Genomic DNA, 19,245 nt, shown 5'->3' with positions numbered 1-19,245 from the left:
CAGCTTCCCAAGTAGCTGGGATTACAGATGTGCCCACTATCACATCCAGCTAATTTTTATATTTTTAGTAGAGATGGGGTTTCACCACGTTGGCCAGGCTGGTCTCAAACTCCTGACCTGAAGTGATCTGCCTGCCGTGGCCTCCCAAAGTGCTGGGATTACAGGCTCGAGCCACCACTCATGGACCCTCACCAAATGATTTGTAAGAAGATATATGTGATACGTCCTAAACTTCAAAGTATTGTAAAAATGAAAAGTGCTTTACAGAATCATGTCATGCAGGTTTTAGTCCTAGAGTCTAGTCTATACATTGCCTCTAGAAAGGTGACCGTAGATGTGATGAAACCACTCACAGCCAGTCTCTCCACCTGTAGAAGGTAGGAGTTGGGCTGGATGATCTTTGAAACGTAAAAGACTCTGTCATTTGTTGTCAGATAATTAAGTCAAGTCTTGCTTTGTCATGTTTAGAAAACAGCCTGTAAATATTGACTTCAGCAACAGGTTTAAAAAAATAAATTGCTCGGTGTTCTTGCAGGAGAAGCAAATATGACATCCTCATGGAGAAGCTTTCAGGCATGCTGAGCACGCGGACTAACCACATAGAGACGCTGGGAAAACTGAGGGAAGAGCTGGTGAGCCTGGGGGTTCCCATGGGTGGGACTGGGTGTGATCTGTACCACAGCCAGGGGGGCTTGTCAGGCTTAGATGAATGAATCGCAACCCAAAGCTCTATTCTGGACTTGTCGAAAATGGGATTTTCCTTTGTTTTTTGTGTCTTTCTTTTCTTTTCTTTTTTGAGATGGGGTCTCACTCTGTTGCCTTGGCTGGAGTGTGGTGGTGCAATCTTGGCTCACTGTGGCCTTCGCCTCCCAGGTTCAAGCAATTCTCCTGCCTCAGCCTCTCGAGTATAGGCGCATACCACCAAGCCCTGCTAATTTTCGTATTTTTTGTAGTGACGGGGTTTCACCATGTTGGCCAAGCTGGTCTCGAACTCCTGACTTCAAGTGATCCTTCCACCTCAGCCTCCCAAAGTGCTGGGATACAGGTGTGAGCCACCTTGACCGGCCGTTTTTTAGAATGAGAGAGTGCTCTGTCCTTCATATAAATTCTTGCCTTTGCCTGGCTTCCATTTTTCCCCTGGAGTCTGTTCTAGGACTTATTATTAAAGTTCAGACGGAATAGGAAAACATGGCATTTAGGTTTACTTCTGTAATCAAGCTTGTGAACTTGTACCCAGTGGTTTTGTACTGAAATAGCAGAGTGGCTGTCCTGAGGGGGAGGGGCGAGGATGCAGTGAGGAAGGCAGCTGTTGACCTGCTTCATGTTTGGTCCCAGGAGCAGAGGCTGTGGTGAAGGGAGCGGGAGAGGAAGAAAGGTGGAGCGGCGCTGCGTCCGGTCTGATTGGAAGTTTTCAGTGCAAGTCAGGAAAGAGCCAGTGTTAGAGACGGGAAGGAAACAGGATTGCCCTGTGGGTGAAACCAGAACTTAAAACTGAACATTTGATGTCAAGCTCTTTGGTTACTAGTAATTAGTTCCCTAATGAGTGGTCTTCAGTCGGACTGTAGGCACCAGGGCAGTCCTTGTTCTGTCCCTGCGTTGCATCAGTGGAGCTCTAGTCTCTCGTTTCGTTGTTCACAGCGGGAGGAGGTGTCTTCCGAATCGCTAGATTCACTGCCTGCCTGAGCCTCTTTAAAGCAGTGGCTACAGTCTGGAGGCTTGAGGGCCAGACTTGGTCTGTTAAAAATAAATTTGACCTAGCATTTTTTAAGAAATTGGGATTTTCCGTAAAAATCGAGGTTTCCAGTTTGTCTGGAGAAACGAGAAGCCTGGGCCTCCCATCTCTCCTGATAGCAGTTAGCTGGAACTAGTTGTGCACGGCTGCGTCCCCCACAGTCCGCCTGCTTCCTGTCACCTCTCAGACACGAGGCAGGGAATCAGGGCCATTTGTCATTCCATGAGAACTGCTGTTTGTAGTAGGGGAGAAGGGCTTTGCTTCTCTGTGTCTGAGTTTATCAGAGCAGAAAATAAAAGGTAGATGGAGAAGGCCTCTATCAGGAAACCCTGGCAGAAATGAAGGAATTTCCTACCAGCTTAATAAACAAGTATCTGGCTACCATGTTAGTTGATGTTACTTGCCCAGCCCATGCAGTCCTTGGAGATTGAAACTTTCCCTCCTACCAAGTCACTCGGGGTCAGGGAAGCGGGGCTAGCCTGGTTTCAGGTCAGCCCTGTGGACTGTGTAAGCAGCAAGCCTTGACTGTTACTGGACAGCCTTTCACCTATTCATTCAACAAAATACTTCAGGGAGCGTGTTATGTTGAGTTAGAACTGTGTTCCATAAGATGGTGAAAGCTAGCCAGGGTGACAAGTGTCACACTGTCATGGAGCTGTCTAACCAGAAGGGCAGGTGTGTGAACACACACCTAGAAAGATGCAGCTGAGCCAGGAGAGGGAGAGGGAGGGGGTGCTTTGTTCAGAGAACTGGGGAAAGCCTCAGAGCTGTGCCAAAAGCATAGTCGAGCTGGGCTTTTCCCCACAGAAGCAGAGGGGTAGTGGCATTTGAGAGAAAGAAGAAGAGCTGGTGCAAAGGCATGAGTTGTGGAAGGCCATTGGACATGCTTAGAAGTGGGCAGTAATCCACAGGGCAGCCGGTGCAGTGTGTGGCCGGACAGGAAGGTAGGGGCTGGATCAGAAAGGTCTGGCATGCTGGCTGAGGAGTAGGGACTTTTAGCCTTACACACTGCTGCTGGCCGTGTAGAAATGAAGTTTTTAGCCAGGCACGGTGGTATGCACCTGTAGTCCCCGCTACTTGGGAGGCTGAGACAGGAGAATCGCTTGAGCCTGAGAGGTGGAGGTTGCAGTCTAGGCAGATGGGCTGGCGGAGGGAAGGGGAGGGGAAGCAGGTGACTAGATGGTGGCCATGAGGGCTGGAATTGTTTGGGAAACATTTTGGAGGTGAAACTAACAGGACGTGGTGAACACGTGCACCGGGATGTAGAGGTGACCGGAGAAGGAGGATCTCAGGGTGAAACTGTTGTATTTGGCTGGAATGGCTTCTGCTCACTGAGGCAGCTCAAAGGCAGGCTGGTGAGGCAGGCATCGCGTCTACTTGCTCACTCTGAGCCCCCATGATGGAGATGGTGCCTGGCCCCCTGTAGATGCTCAGTAAATACTTGCCGAATGAGAGTTGAATAAATAGAGAGGACAGAAAGTGGAGCAGATGTTGGGGAGGAGGAGGCACAGGACAAATCTGAGTTTCGGACGTATTGGATATGAAGATCTTCCACAACAATCCCCCGGTGATGTCTAGTCGGCAGCTGGAAATTGGGGTCACAGAGAGCTGAGCAGGATCCCATGAATAATTAGCCTACAGATGAGGCTGAGGCCATGAATATGGATGCTGCCTTTTGGGGGGATTTGGTACGAAGACTCGCTGCCTTTCTCTTTTTGCTGGCCAGATTGTGTGAGTCATTGATGGCAGCCTCCCAGAAGGTAAGACTGCATCATCCTTCCCCTCTTAGGATGGTCCAGGGCTTAGAACCATATGTCGAGGGCTGGGATCTGATGGATGAGTTTCCACGGGGTCTTTTTATGACTTGGGGCACGGCTATATTAACATAGATGCCATTTAGAAGTCAGTGGCTTTGAATGAGCCATATGTGAGTCATCTGTATTGTTTTGATAGCCATATGTTCTGCCACCTGAGGGCTGGAGCTCTGGGTAGCTGGGAGGTAACCACACTTGTGGCAGCGGCAGCCCACGGAATTTGCTCTCTGCCTCTCCCCCAGAGCATAAGAGGAAACCTGTAACACTTAACGAACAGCTGTCAGTCATGAGTGCCTCTTGCTGTTCGTTCCTTTGCTGAGAGCCGTGGTAACCTGCCGTACTCTTCCAGGGGCTTCCAAATCAGTGCCCAGGAGGGTGATACCCGTGAACAAAATGGGCCAAGTGTAAAAAAAATTTGATACAGTACAGGTTTAAGAAATTGATGTTCCTCTTAACTACTGTTAGAGAAAAACAGCACAAAAATGGTGATAAATGGCAGCTGACCTTCAGTTTCATTGTTGGAGAGTCTGATGGGGTGCAAAGGCTGTAGCCCCCTGGAGCTGGGCGGGCCCTGCTGAAGAGCAGCTGGTTGAGACTCCTGATCACTGTTGCTGCAGTGAGCTGCGGTCCCAGCATTGGCTGCCAGATCTGAGCTTTTCAAGAGGAGCTGGAATCTGGGTCTTTTTTTAATGTGAAATCGCTCACTTTTCAATTTTGGCAAGTAAATTACTTTCTTTTATAAAACATTATGTCAATTTTAAAAAGCATGGCCTGCACTGGAGGTTGCTGTTGGTCACCTCTGCAGGGGAGCTGTTCCTAGAATCTTTTTTTTTTTTTTTTTGAGACACAGTCTCGCTCTGTTGCCAGGGGCCAGGCTGGAGTGCAGTGGCGCGATCTTGGCTCACTGCAACCTCCGCTTCCCAGGTTCTAGCAATTCTCCTGCCTCAGCCTCCCGGGTAGCTGGGACTACAGGCGCATACCACCACACCCAGGTAATTTTTTGTGTGTTTTTAGTAGAGATGGGGTTTCACCATGTTGGCCAGGATGGTCTCGATCTCTTGACCTCTTGATCCACCCACCTCAGCCTCCCAAAGTACTGGGATTACAAGGCGTGAGCCACCGCGCCCGGCCCCTAGGATCATTTTGGTCTTCGGTCTTGCAAACGTAGGAGTGATGGGATGGAAATGCATACCTCTTATTCTGTTGTAACTTCATAGATTACATTTTTAAAATTTTTACAATTTTTTTTTTTTGTTTGAGACAGAGTCTCACCCTGTCACCCAGGCTGGAGTGCAATGGCTTGATCTCGGCTCACTGCAACCTCTGCCTCCCAGGTTCAAGGAGTTCTCACCCTCAGCCCCCCGAGTAGCTGGGAGTATAGAAACATGCCACCGCACACAACTAATTTTTATGTTTTTGGTAGAGACGGGGTTTCACTGTGTTAGCCAGGCTGGCCAAACTCCTGGCCTTAAGTGTTCTGCCCGCCTCAGCCTCCCAAAGTGCTGGGATTAAAGGCGTCAGCCACTGCATCCGGCCTATAAAATTTCTTAACCAATTTCTTTCCCTTTTTTCTCCACTGCTTGTGGGAGGCAGGGGTGTGTGTCTGTGTGTGTGTTTGTATTAATAATACGCTTACATGGTTAAAAAAACAACATGAAAAGGTGTCAAATGAAGTCTCCAGTCTCCACTCCTGCCTGCATCATTCCCACCCCGTGCACCCTTCTGGGACCTGGCAAAATGAATCTCTTTCTCCCTCTCTAATCAAAAGGTAGAATCCTTTATATCCTGCTCCGGACCTTGTTTTCGTCCCTTGACAAGGTAGCTTGGCAGGCGTTCCTTGTTAGTACCTCAAGATAATCAATTAATTCAGGTCCTGAACTTGTGTTCATTTACATGACTTTCTAGTCATTTCAGACGTGTTGCCAAGTCTAACAGTAGCTTTTAAATTGTGTTTTGGCAGGGGCTGTGTGAAAGGACGTTTAAGCGTCTGTACCAGTATATGCTGAATGCCGGGCTAGCCAAGGTGGTGTCTCTTCGCTTGCAAGAGATCCACCCTGAATGTGGACCTTGTAAGACAAAGAAAGGTAACGCAGAGTCTCAGCTTCTGTTCGCTTGGCTGGCTGGCTCTCACTTCTCTCTTCTACGCTTCAGCCTCTCAGATCACGTTCTGCCTTGAGGCATCACGATTTCACATATTTATTCAACTCTACGCTTCAGTGCCTGGCTCAACACTGTCCATGTAAAAAGTGCCCAGAAAATATTTGCTGAACAAACTTCCAGCAGACATCTCTGTGGTGTCCTCCAAAATCATAGTTTTATGGTGCCCAAATAAACAAGTTCATCCTTTCTTCCTTATACTAAACCACTGTATTCTCCTCCTTTTTCTTTTTCTTTCTTTCTTTTTTTTTTTTTTTTTTTTTTCCGGAGATGGAGTTTTGCTCTTGTTGCCCAGGCTGGAGTGCAGTGGCTTGATCTTGGCTCACCGCAACCTCTGCCTCTCTGGTTCAAGTGATTCTCCTGCCTCAGCCTCCTGAGTAGCTGGGATTACAGGCATGCATCACCATGCCCAGCTAATTTTTGTATTTTTAGTAGAGACAGGGTTTCTCCATGTTGGTCAGGCTGGTTTTGGACCCTCAACCTGAGGTGATCCACCTGCCTCGGCCTCCCAAAGTGCTGGGATTACAGGCGTGAGCCACTGCACCTGGCTCTTTTTTTTTTAACGGCAGAGTATCACTCTTGTCGCCCAGGCTGGAGTGCAATAGTGAGATCTCTGCTCACTGCAACCTCTGTCTTCTAGGTTCAAGTGATTCTTCTGCCTCAACATCAGGAGTTATATAGGAATACAGGTGCCCATCACCATGCCTGGCTAATTTTTTGTATTTTTAGTACAGACAGCATTTCACCATGTTGGCCAGGCTGGTCTCAAACTCCTGACCTCAGGTGATCCACCCACCTCAGCCTCCCAAAATGCTGGAATTACAGGTGTGAGCCACCATGCCCAGCCTCTTTTCTTTTCTTTTCTTTTCTTTCTTTTTTTGAGACAGGGTCTTTGTTGCCCAGGCTGTAGTGCAGTGGTGTCCTCTTGGCTCATTGAAATCTCCACTTCCTGGGCTCAAATGATCCTCCCACCTCAGCTGTCCAAACAGCTGGGAATATAGGCGTGAACCTCCACACCGACTCATTTTAAAATTTTTTTGTAAGGCCGGGCGCGGTGGCTCAAGCCTGTAATCCCAGCACTTTGGGAGGCCGAGGCGGGTGGATCACGAGGTCAAGAGATCGAGACCATCCTGGTCAACATGGTGAAACCCCATCTCTACTAAAAGTACAAAAAATTAGCTGGGCATGGTGGCGCGTGCCTGTAATCCCAGCTACTCAGGAGGCTGAGGCAGGAGAATTGCCTGAACCCAGGAGGCGGAGGTTGCGGTGAGCCGAGATCGCGCCATTGCACTCCAGCCTGGGTAACAAGAGCGAAACTGTCTCAAAAAAAAAAAAAAAAAAAAAAAAAAAATTTTTTTTAGAGACAGAGTCTCGCCATGTTGCCCAGGCTGATCTCAAACTCCTGGACTCAAGTGACCACCTGTGTCGGCCCAGCAAAGTGCTGGGATTACAGGCATGGGCCACCACTCCCAGCCATTCATCATTTTTAGCCAGCCTTTGCTAAGTGCCTATTCTGTATCGCATGATCGTGTTATCTAGCCCTGTAAGGTTGGTGGCATTGTCACCATTTTATATGGAAGAAAAAGTGAGGAGATGCTGAGTAACTTATGGAAGGTTCAACGATCAGTACGCGCCAGGCGCGGTGGCTCATGCCTGTAATCCTAGCACTTTGGGAGGCTGAGGCGGGCAGATCACCTGAGGTCAGGAGTTCAAGACCAGCCTGACCAATATGGTGAAACCCCATCTTTAAAAAAAAAAAAAAATCAGTATGAAGCTGAGGTAGAATCTGAGCCTTCTAAGACAGTTAACCTAAGGAGCATGGCCTATGAAACTTTAAAAACCTTGCTTAGGCCGTAGGCCAGGTGTGGTGGCTCGTGCCTGTAATCCCAGCACTTTAGGAGGCCAAGGCAGACAGATCACCTTAGGTCAGGAGTTCAGACCAGCCTGGCTAACAGGTACTAAAAATACAAAATATTAGCCAAATGTGGTGGCACATCCCAGCTACTTGGGAGGCTGAGGCAGGAGAATCGCTTGAACCTGGCAGGCGGAGGTTGTAGTGAGCTGAGATTGCACCATGGCACTCCAGCTTGGGCAACAAGAACAAAATTCCGTCTCCAAAAAAATCTTCCAGGCTCAAGCAGTCCTCCTGCCTCAGCCTCATGAAGAGCCGAGACTACAGGCACATCCTACCACACTAGGCTAATTTATTTTTAGTAGATGAAGTCTTGCTATCTTGCCTAGGCTGGTCTTGAACTCCTGGGCTCAGTGACCCTCCTGCCTTGGCCTCCCAAAGTGCTGAGATTATAGGCATGAGCCACCACATCCACTTATTTTTGTATATTCTTGATTTTTTTGTCCCATGCTGTTTGCTATTCCTGATTAACCAGAATCATTTTAAAAGTGGTGGGTCAGAGTTCTCAGTAAAAGGTGATAGTCGGAATATATGTGTTTATCTGCACTCCACCCAAACTTCACCAAAGTGATAAGAAGGGACTTAAGAGGAGTAAACCCTCAAGTACAAAGAGGACAGGACGGGAAATGACAGCAGGGAGAGCTGGTGATGACATTGGGTGAGTAAAGGCAGGTGGGCCAATGGCAACTGAGCAGACTGGGAAAGCTAAGTGCCTGTGAAGGGCAAGAGCCAAAAACGGACACCCCAGAACCCGAAATCCACTAAACACATGGAGATACCAGCTGTCTTTGAACGCACAAGTGTGACTAGGGCTAGAGACAAGAGAATTGGTTGATGGCCTGTGTGAGAATTTAAACCCTGTGAGAAGCCCTTTCCCATAGAGACAGAAGTCTGGCGTTATCCCTAGAGAGCATGCCAGAGGGTTTCTAGGCTCAAAGATGTGAGACCAAGCTGGAGACCGGGCACTGTACCAAAAATGAGGGTTTTGTAATAGTCTCCATCGGTGAGAGTCTCCCCAGCTCCTGCTCCCAGCTTGGCTGTCTCTTGGTTTGGTCTGTCGTTTGATGTGCATCCTCCGATAGCTTCCTAAAAGGGAACATGGGCTCCTAGAACCATTTGGCTCCTCTAACACTGACAGCCAGACTTACGGCTTCCTAGGCCAGGGGCTGGAGACTTCTTTTTCTGAAGAAACTGACCAGTCCAGGAGAAAAATCCTCCAGATACTGAAATTTGGGGGTTTTCCCAACAAAATAGCAGCTCCTGCAAGCTTGTTCTTCACTAAAGCCCACATGGCGGCAACTTCTCCCTATCTCCTCTCCACTTCCCAAAACACAGGACTTTGGGCAGCATTTTAATGCCTCACGGAATATTTCAGGAAAATTTATAAGGAAAAGAAACAAACATAGCATACTGAATTAAAGTAGCGAACAGATGAAACTTAAAGAATCCTTGGTTAGTGACATGCACATAGAAAACCAAGCAAATGGGAAAAAATGCAGTTACTAACTCCAAGGAAACCCAAACCCAAAAGGTATATAAGAAAAAGTTACTTACAGCCTGTGCGCTTGACTTTGAGGGCATAGCAAGGTGCCTGTGGATACTGACTTGATCAGCACACCTCAGGAGAATTCATGCTGAATGAGGACAGACCATGACACCTCGGGGGCGGGGCCCAGTGTCCTGCAGAAGGTAGGCAGGCATATTTGTCAAGAGATTATGAACTGTGGGGAAGCTTATCTCTTCCTTTATTTCCTAGCTTAGGTAATGGAAGCACTGGCCACCTTTCTGGCTTCCCTGTGTCTGAGAAAATTCTTGTGGAGGAGATGGTAAGACACAGATAATTACAGTACAACAGGTATATAAACAAAGGAGCAGCTGAGAGATAAGGAAACCTTCCTGGGGCAAAACCACATCTTTGAGTTCCTAGTACTTAAAACATTCTCAGTGCTGAGTAAATGTGTGATTGATCAAATGACTGGAACCCCTTGAGGAAAGTGTGGTGTATCAACCTTTAAGTAGAGAGGAAAACAGAAAGGATTGTTGGGTCCTGTGGCAAGGAAGAAAAGGCTAATGGAACTGAGAGGCGTCCTAGGGGACTTAATTGTTAAGGGATTCCTCCACATTTGACTTTTTTTTTTTTTTTGGACACAGTCTCGCTCTGTTGCCCAGGCTAGAGTGCAGTGGCGTGATCTTGGTTCACTGCAGCCTCTGCCTCCCAGGTTCGAGTGATTGCGCTGCCTCAGCCTCCCGAGTAGCTGGGATTACAGGCGCATGCCACCATACCCAGCTAATTTTTATATTTTTAGTAGAGACAGGGTTTCACCATGTTGGCCAGACTGCTCCTTGAACTCCTAACCTCGTGATCCACCTGCCTTGGCCTCTCAAAGTGCTGGGATTACAGGCCTGAGCCACTGTGCTCGGCCCTCAGTATTTGACTTTGAAGTTTAATAGCCTGAATGCCTAAAATACTCATGGCCTGTGGAGCTATTAATCATTTTCATTTCCTGTCCTTTTGGGAAGGAAAGTGTTCAAAAAAAAGATGAGAGTAATTTGTATTTAAAGTAAAGAGAAACTAAGGAGGAACCTTACTTCCTTAAAGAACCTTTTTTGCTAGGCAGGCAACCATAGAGAAAGACTTCTCCAGAGCCTAGGGTCCCTGGAAATTTAAACTAACCACTCAAAACTAACACCTCACACCTGAATGGACTTGGAAGACAGACAGCCCTGGGTTAGAATTCTTGTTCCATCACTGTCTGGTAAGGTGACCTTCAGCAAGTGACTAGACCTCTGTATACCCCAGTTTCCTCATCTGAATTATCTAGGAGGTAATAGTACCCACTTTCCCGGGTGTCACCGACTTACAGGTGACAGACATAGAGCAGGGGCACAGGCTGGTGACACACAGGCCCGAACTAGCCATGTGTTTTGTTTGGCTCACAGTGTTTGTTTGTATTGAATTTGTTGCCAGCATTTAAAAATCAGAAATTTTCACCTAAAAAGTCTGACTGTCACCTTCTCTATAAAAGTACAATTAGGCAACATTGAACTTCATTCCTTTATTAGCAGTTGGCTAGGCTATAGCCATTTCGGAGGGTCTCACCTTCCCCTTTCACCATGGACACCCGCTTCCCGCTGTGTACCCTACAGCCTGCTTCACACTGGTGTGTCATTTGCCTAACCCTTGAAAGTAAGTCCATGCATTGGACCTGTTGCCCACTGAGTGGTTTCCATCATCTTGAGTCCTGGGGCTGGGAGGAGGAGACTTTCCAGAAGAAAGATTACCATGACTTACAGCTTTGGCTCTTTGTGCTGGATTAAGAGGGCAGGTACCAAGATGATGATGGTCAGGATGTTCAGATTGTCACACGGGTGCACAAGGAGCCATTCTGATGGCTGGAGGGGATGATGTCTTTGCCTACACTGTCGCCTGCGTCTCCGCTGCTGAGCTGGAAACCTGGACTCACAGTGAGTCTTTCCCTCACTTCCATGGCACTTCGTAGCTCAGTTACTCATCTGTGTGAGTTCTTTCCAGCCAGCTCCTAAGCTTCTTCAGGGTAGTGACCACACTCTTGACATGCTTTATGTCCTTAAAGGCTGTGCGGCGTCTGCTTGGAACAGGGTAGATGCTAAGCAGATGCTTAGGTAATTTAATTTAATTAAGTGCCACTTCAGTTACTTTCCTTGAGCAGGAGACAAGGGATGAATGCGATTTTCAGGGTTGTTTTTTTTTGCCTTGAGCTTTGTCTTTCCGGTTTGCAAAATTAACATAAAACCTCCCCTCTACGGCATTATGGAAGAAACAAAGCTTAAATAATAAATAAAGATGATGTGTTATTTCATGTAAATTCACAGATATACCTGGATATAGTATATGAATTATATCTAAAACTCCTTAACAAGTTTGGATTTAGGTGTATTTCAAATGCATATTTCACTGCACAGAAAGCTTCAGTGATCTGTTTTGTAAAAAGCAAAAAAAAATCTTTGGTAATGTAAACAGCCTCCCTGAACTGATCTGTTTTGCAAATTTGGATTATTTTCTTCAAGCATTTACCAGTCATCCTGTGCTTATTAAATTGTGCTGAGAAAAGAAAGGGAGAGAAGTACAAGTTAACTTGGCAGTCTGTCGGAAAATGATCACAGTTGGAAACAACTCACAGAAGTTGTGTTTTCTGGGGCTGATGACTGAGGTGTCGCTTGCCTGGGTTTTCCAGGTTGTCACAAGTCTAGCATTGAAAGGGCTGTGGGGTGAAGTAGCTGTACTTCCCTGTGAATGAGGTGGACTCTTGCCCCAGAGCTGTTGCCCCTGGGACTCTCAAAAAAAAAAAGATTCAGGACACAAGATCAGTATACAGAAGTGTTTCTATAGGCCTGTCATGCACAATCTGAAAATGAAATTAAGAAAACAATTTTATTCACAATAATTCAGGAATTAATGTAACAAAAGTACAAAACATAAACCCTGAAAACTACAAAATGTTGTTGAAAGTTAAGATTTATGTAAATGGAAAACATCCCAGGTTCCTGGATCAAAAGACTTCACAGTATTAAGAAGGTGATACTCCCCAGATAATCTTCTGATTCCACACAGTTGGTGTGCGAATCCCAAAAGACTTCTTCGTAGAAATGTACAGGCTGATGCTGAAAGTCACAGGGAATGCAAAGGGACCCAGAGAGCTAAAACAACCCCAAAATAGAAAAGTAGGAGAACTCACACTTCCCGCTTTTGAAACTTACCGCAAAGCAGCAGTAATGGAGACAGTGTGATACTGGCACAAGGGTAGACAGACAGATAATGGAACAGAACTGATAGTCCAGAAATAAATCCACACATCTATGGTTAAATGATTCTCAGCAGAGGTGCCAAGACCATTTGATGGGTAAAGCGTGGCCAGTTCATGAAAGGCCAGGACTATATGGTTCCATTTATAGGGAAGTCCAGAATGAGGGAATCGAAGTAGATTAGTGAGTGCTTAGGGGAGGGGTGGGGGGAGAGAGGAATGAGAAAGGGTTTGAAGTGATGAGAATGTTCTAGAATTGACTGATGATGGATGCAGGGGCCTGCGAATGTAGTAAGAAGCCATTGACTTATTTGGATTAAATGGATGAATTGTGTGATATGTGAATTATATCTCAATAAACCTATTAAAATTTTAATAAAAAACAAACAGCCAAGAAACCTAACAGGGTGTAGCAAACTAAATTACGATCATTAAAATGGCCAACAGGGACAGTTAAATAGTTACAGTAGAATTGATGTATATATAAGCTAAGAAAAAAGAGAAGTGAACCATATTAAGAATGATTAAAATACAAAAGGTTTAAAGGAGCTTTGAAACAAACAAAAAACTGGAAATAGAATCAAGATCAGAAAGACAAAAAGAATAAAAGGTGAACATGAACAGAAAAAGAGCAGAAAAAGGATTGTCAGAAATTTTAAAAGCCTAGAAAATTGATGATGCTGGAGGGAAAATGGTTAAAACAGTTAAAAAGCGATTAAAGAACACTAGCTTAAAAAATGAGAAGTAATTACTATTATTCATAATTAAGAGAAAAGAAAAAAAGACATGCTAATATGGCAGAAGCTCTTTTGAAAGTGAGAACTTTGAAAAGGGGGTAAGAACCCCAAGGGTGTGAATTTCTGGGCTAAGTAACTTCTGCAGCCTAGGCAGCTCTCTGGAGGGGACCCAGGCACCTGGGATGTGCCTGTTGCCCTCCTCTTTGCTCTCCCTCAGCAGGGGAATGTGTTGTGTTTTGGAAGGGCACACTGGGGGGCAGGTGGGAGGGGCATGAGGACTGGGGAAGAGAAGCCAGCTGGAACTGGATGGGTGACTGGCCCTGTGCTGAGGGAGGAGCCCTAAGATTTTCTTCTAAGACCTTTCTAGGGTGTAGCCAGCTGATGGCTTTGTGGACTGAGAGGGTAATGCTCCCTGTGCTAGAAAGAGCCAAAGGCAGGTGCCAGAACTTAGGGGCATGTACAAGGTGAGGGCCTGGCAGCAGAGGTATCCATGGGACCAGTACAGGGACTGGGATGTGTCTTAGCGAGGGGTGTGGCCTCCTTAAACGGCAGTTGGCTCAGAGCCCTCAAGAGAGGTTCGCTGCTGTTGTTGGCACTGCACAGTTGACACCAGCCCTAACCATCTATTGATCACACTTGAAGAGCATTGGGGATGCTGGGTGCAGTGGCCTACCCCTGTAATCCCTGCACTTTTGGGGGGCCCAGGTGGGCAGATCACTTGAGGTCAGGAGTTTGAGATCAGCCTGGCCAAGATGATGAAAACCCACCTCTATTAAAAATACAAAAATTAGTTGAACGTGGTGGCAGCGCCTGTAATCCCAGCTACTTGGGAGGCTGAGGCAGGAGACTCGCTTGAACCTGAGAGGCGGAGGTTGCAGTGAGCTGAGATTGTGCCTCTGCTCTCCAGCCTGGGTGATAGAGTAAGACTCTGTCTCAAAAAAAAAAAAGCTTTGGGGACCTGGAGTCAGCTGCTAACTCAGCCTGAGGGTTTGGGGAGGTGATTGACTCTGAAGCTGTACACCAAAAGCATTTATATGATTTTCTAAACCCTTGTAAGCCGCCATGTGTATTATTGTCAGTACTCTGTTTCCTTGTGCAATTACTGAAAAAAACCCAAGATGCCGTGGGCTTGTCTAGAGGCACTAAAAAGAGGAAAGAACTGGGCAAGATGCCATATTGTTGTCCAATTTTATGGTCAGTCTTGGGGTAGGGGGAATTGGAAAAAACATCAACATTACTTTCCATGCAAGGCTGGCTGGGCACAGAAACTCATGCCTGTAATCTCAGCACTTTGGGAGGCCAAGGCGGGAGGATCACTTGAGGTCAGGAGTTGGAGACTAGCTTGGCCCAACATGGTGAAATTCCATCTCTACTAAAAATACAAAAATTACCCAGGCGTGGTAGCGCACGCCCATAATCCCAGCTGGGAAGCTGAGGCAGGAGAATCGCTTGAACCCGGGAGGTGGAGGCTGCAGTGAGCCGATTGTGCCATTGCATTGCAGCCTGGGTGACAGAGTGAGACTCCGTCCCAAAACACAACATAAGGTCTCACTCTGTCTCACTCGGGCCATATTACATAGCCAAGTGCTATGATCGTGGCTAACTGAAGCCTCAGCCACGCAGGCTGAGCAATTCTCCCACTTAAGCCTCCCAAGTAGCTGGGACTACAGGGGTGCGCCACCACACCAGCTAATTTTTTAAAAAAATTGTTGTTTTGTAAAGGCAGGATCTCACCTATTGTCCAGGCTGGTTTTGAACTCTTGGGCTCAAGTATTCTCCTGTCTTGTCCTCCCAAAGTGCTGGGATTACAGGTGTGAGCCACTATGCCCAGCCTTGCTTCTTTCATTCTAGTCCTTCTAGCCACCCAATCTTGTCAGTACTATTTTCTTTCTTTCTTTCCTTCTGTCCCTTTCTTTTTTTTCTGTTCTTTTCTCTTCTTCTCTCTTTTTCTTCATTTCACCGATGAGAAAACAGAGGCACAAGTCCCTTGCCTGAGCTCACAGAGCTGGGCAGTGCTGCTGCAGGGATTTGAGTAGAGTGTGACGCTGGAGCCTGCATATCAGTTACTTCCTCTGCTTCCTCCCAGGGAGACTGGGCTGAACTCAGGAAGAAGTGGAAGGCAGGTAGGTGCGTGCTTTGGGCCTGAGCCTGGGACACTGGCTCAAGGTAAAAGGAGCCTAGGGCAGCTCCCAAGAGCCTGAGGGCTTGCAGATCTGGGCTCCCAGCCTTCCTTCTCTTCAAGCCAGCTTCCATGTCCACTGCAGAAATAGCTTCGAGTCAGTCCCAAACATCATGCCTACAAAATAAGAAAATATGTTATGATGGGCCTAGAAACCTTCCACAGCTACCTTTCTCTGCACTCCCACCTTCATTCCTGCCCTCTTCCCTCCCCTTCCCCAGTAGGCCCCTTCTCCACCCCAGTGCCTTTGCTCATACCCTTCCTTCTGCCTGGAACACCTGACTTCTGCCTTATCAGACAGTTCTTCATATTGTTTACTGTCCCACCTGAATGCCACCTCCCCTCTCTACTGTCCCCTGCCTGGCCCCATCCTGCCGCCGCCACCTCATTTCCAAGCTCTGTGCATGCTTATAGTAGGGTCCTGAGGGTGCTGTTGCACATTTCCCACCATGGCTGGTTGGCCCTGTTAGTAGTCAACCAACCAGACAGCATGCGTTGAGTGTGTAATTTGTTTCAAGTGTTACGCTAGGGCCCTTGAATGCATTCTCATTTAGTCCTTACTACCAGCTTGCTTCTCGGCTTGCTGTTAAAATTAGCCTCAATTTATCCATGAGGAACTTGTGGCCCAGAGAGGTAAGGACCTCCCCTGTGGCTGAGCCAGACTTCAAACCCAGGCACGTGAAGCCTGAGCACATTGTCTCCCCTAGCTGCCCGTCGGCCAGTCTCACACACAGTCTTTTGCAGGGGCAGGAAACCTGTCCCTTTGATCCGTGTGTGTTCTGCGTGCAGCACAGAATAAATGCTTGTGGAGTCAGTCCAATTAAAGGTCCCAAGCACTCTGGTATTTTCAGCCCAGGGGACTGTGTTTCCAAGGTTGTAGCAACAGAGTAGTGGTGGCGTAGTGGTAAAACAGTAGCAAACATTTACACAGCACTACCTCCATGCCAGGTACTGTCCTAAGGGCTCTGTGAGGAAGATGCTGTGATTGTCCCTATTGTGTCGCTGAGGAAATAGGCCTAGAGGCCATATTACATAGCCAAGTTATACAACCAGCAAAGGCTGGCAGAGGCAGGCTCACACCAGACAGACTCCTGAGCCCATAATGTAACCTGTGCCACCACCATTGCCCTGGGGTACTCCCACCCCCTGTCATTCTGTGCTTTCAGCCTCCTCTGGCCAGGTGTGGGGGTGGGGGTGTGTGAGAGAGGTAACACTGAATTTACATGACATCTGCCTCGCTTACCAGCAGGACTTTATCATTGCTTGTGACCCTTAAAGAAGAAAGCTGCTGTGGGGCTCACTTGTTCCCATCTTGCTTTTGTTCTTTCCTTGGGTTGATCACAGTTGAGAGCGCCATTTTGCTAGGAGGCCAGCTGGATTTTTCACTGGGAACGCGAGAAACACAGACTGTTGCTTCCCCTCACAGCTACTCTGGTTTTTCCTTTGCAATGAATCGTGCTTTCTGATGGAAATTTGAAGTTCTAGCCTAGTGTGGAAGGCATTGGTTAGATCACATGACCGTTCTGGGCATCAATTTTCTTTTTCTTAAAATGGCAATAACTTAATGGAAGCTACGTGATGAATAAGTTAAATCGCTTCCAAAAACACTGAACACAATGCCTGGCTCATACTAGGTGCTCCGTAAGGAGTCATGCGTTCTCTTTTTCTCTTCTGGGTCTTCAGTCTTCAGAATGTCTAAATGAAGTTCTTCCTGGATCCTGGACACAAAAGATCTATGTGATTCCTTTGTGTTGGACTGCTAATATTAGCACGCCATGTCTTGATAATGCCTGAAACTCCTCGTGCTTTGTGAGTGGGTGCTGGTTGTATCTCTCCTGCTTTTTGCTCCTTGGAAGAAATCCCTGTGTCCAGGGAACAGTGGTTGCCATCAGCAAGTCCCGGGTTCCTGCCAGGGGAATTGCTGGTCACTGAGGTGGCAGCTCAAATGGGGCAGTAGGCCCCACTCGCCCTGGATGACGTGCGCTTACTCGGGTCTCGCTCTGCCCCTGTGGCTTTTGGCTTTAGCTGACTTGTAGTCTGCAACAGGAACCTTCAAAAAGGCAAGTAGGAGCTGGAGGGATTTTAATGATAAAAACTGGAATTCTGAGGCTGGTAAAACTCTAGAACTGTGGGAAAGGCACACGGGGCTGGTGAAACCCTTCCAGATGGTCCCTTGGAATCATAAGGCACACACTACACTGTTCCGTCGTTTACCTGCCTGATCTCTTACAGTTTGCCTCACACTGTCACCAGCCCTAGTTTCCAGGTGAGACACTTGAGGCAGAGGGAGGTCAGCCAGCTTGTCAGGCCCATCCGACACAGCAGCAGGGCTCACAGCCAGCTCTGTGGCAGAGAATGCCTTTCCCACCATGGTGCTGGGCTGCCTCTTCAACACAAGGTTTTCCAAAGGAAGGATGTGCACCAGTCCTGGCTCAGTGGCTCATGCCGGTAACCGACTACTTTGGGAGGCCAGGGTAAGAATATCACTTGAGGCCAGAAGTTCTAGACCAGCCTAGTGATAGCAAGATCTCATCTCTACAACACATGAAAAAAATTATCTGAGCGTGGTGGTGTATGTCTATAGTCCCAGCTTCTCGGAGGTGAGGTGGAAGATCGTGTGAGCCCTGGAGTTCGAGGCTGCAGTGATTGTGCCACTGTATTTCAGCCTGGGCGACAGAGCAAGACTCTGTCTCAAAAGAAAAAAAAGATGTGATGGCACGGGGAAAGGAAAATGTTTCCGCGATTGGTATGTTGCGAAAGAGCAGAGCCAGACACAGCTTGGGTAAATAAACAGGGCTTACTTGCCTGGTGGATGCAGAAGAGAGTCAGCGTGGTTGGGATTCAAAGCAGAGAAATCAGCAATGCCCTGTGGGACAGACAGAGCCGCAGACCCCATGGCCAGAATGTCCAGAGAGTCGCTCCAGGCCTTCTGGAAGCACAGCCGCTTCAGGCTGGGCCCAGCCTCGGCTATGGCCCACCTACATACAGCACCTGCTCCGGATCACAGGTGCCTTGTGGGTCCTGGGGCTGATGATACCCAGTGTGATTGCACAGAACAGCTCATAGTCCTCCAGCATCGCCCTCAGCCTCCGTGGCCAACAGCTGAGCCTCATGCTCAGAACCAGAGCAGGGGGTTGCCTTCCCGTGAGTCTCTAGGAGTCAGGCCACCATGACCAGAGGGCAGCTATGGGACTTATCTCACGAGCCCACCACCTTGAATGCCACTGATGTTTGTCATGACCCCGCCATGTGCTAGGTGCTGGTGGTACTATTCAGAATAACTGCCCTACTGGCTGAGCACATCCACAGCAGGCTGGCCGCTGGGATGACATCCTAGCTCTGCCACTCCTTAGCACCACCACTGTGAGCAAGTGCCTGAGCTTCTGCATGTGTAAATCAGCTTACAGGGGCCTGCCTGCCTTGGGGTTGTGGGATTTTATGGGTTAATTCATGTACCGCCCTTGGCATGGTGCCTGGGTGGTCATGTTGAGGGATTGCTCCATGCCAGCCTCTGTACAGATGTTGTCTTAGCCATGCCAGCATTAACCCCGTGAGACAGAGAACACTGTCATCCCATTTTGCAGATCGGGAAAGAGTCATACTTAGTAATTTCCCCAAAGTCACATACGTGGGGAGCTGTGGAACTTGAGAAGTGGAAACACTTCTCTGCCTGGCCTTGGAGCCCAAGTTCATTTCTACCTTCCCTCCGAATGTTTATTCTGGCTCTCAGTAGAGAAGTCATTTATGCCATTTTTGGAGGCTGTGATGGGATGGATGTCAGTTGCTCCACTAGTAGAGAGGTGAGGATGGTGAACCAACTTGGTGGGGAGAAGAAGGTTTTTTTTCTTTTCTTTGAAACAGGGTCTCACTGTATTGCCCAGGCTGGAGTGCAGTGGTGTGATCATAGCTCACTGCAGCCTCAAACTCCTGGGC

At 47.7% G+C, this 19,245-nt stretch overlaps 1 protein-coding gene across 2 annotated transcripts in view; it reads left to right on the top strand.

The window, feature by feature from the left end:
* The window catches only part of GTF3C1 (general transcription factor IIIC subunit 1), an 87,350-nt gene that overhangs the window by 15,137 nt on the left and 52,968 nt on the right, over positions 1-19,245 (top strand). For both annotated transcript variants that reach the window (XR_004258215.1, XM_032243024.1), the window contains exons 5-6: positions 536-632; positions 5,507-5,630. Coding sequence is in view for 1 of the 2 variants with exons in the window: in XM_032243024.1 (XP_032098915.1) it covers positions 536-632; positions 5,507-5,630 (221 nt within the window). In the remaining variant the exon portion in view is untranslated. The remainder of the gene's footprint in view (positions 1-535; positions 633-5,506; positions 5,631-19,245) is intronic.

Source organism: Sapajus apella, unplaced genomic scaffold (assembly GCF_009761245.1).
Source record: "Sapajus apella isolate SASKATOON/1434 unplaced genomic scaffold, GSC_monkey_1.0 scaffold51, whole genome shotgun sequence".
Taxonomy (NCBI): Eukaryota; Metazoa; Chordata; class Mammalia; order Primates; family Cebidae; genus Sapajus; species Sapajus apella.
The sequence above is the reverse complement of the archived record's forward strand: the minus strand, read 5'-3'. Positions and strand labels throughout refer to the sequence as shown.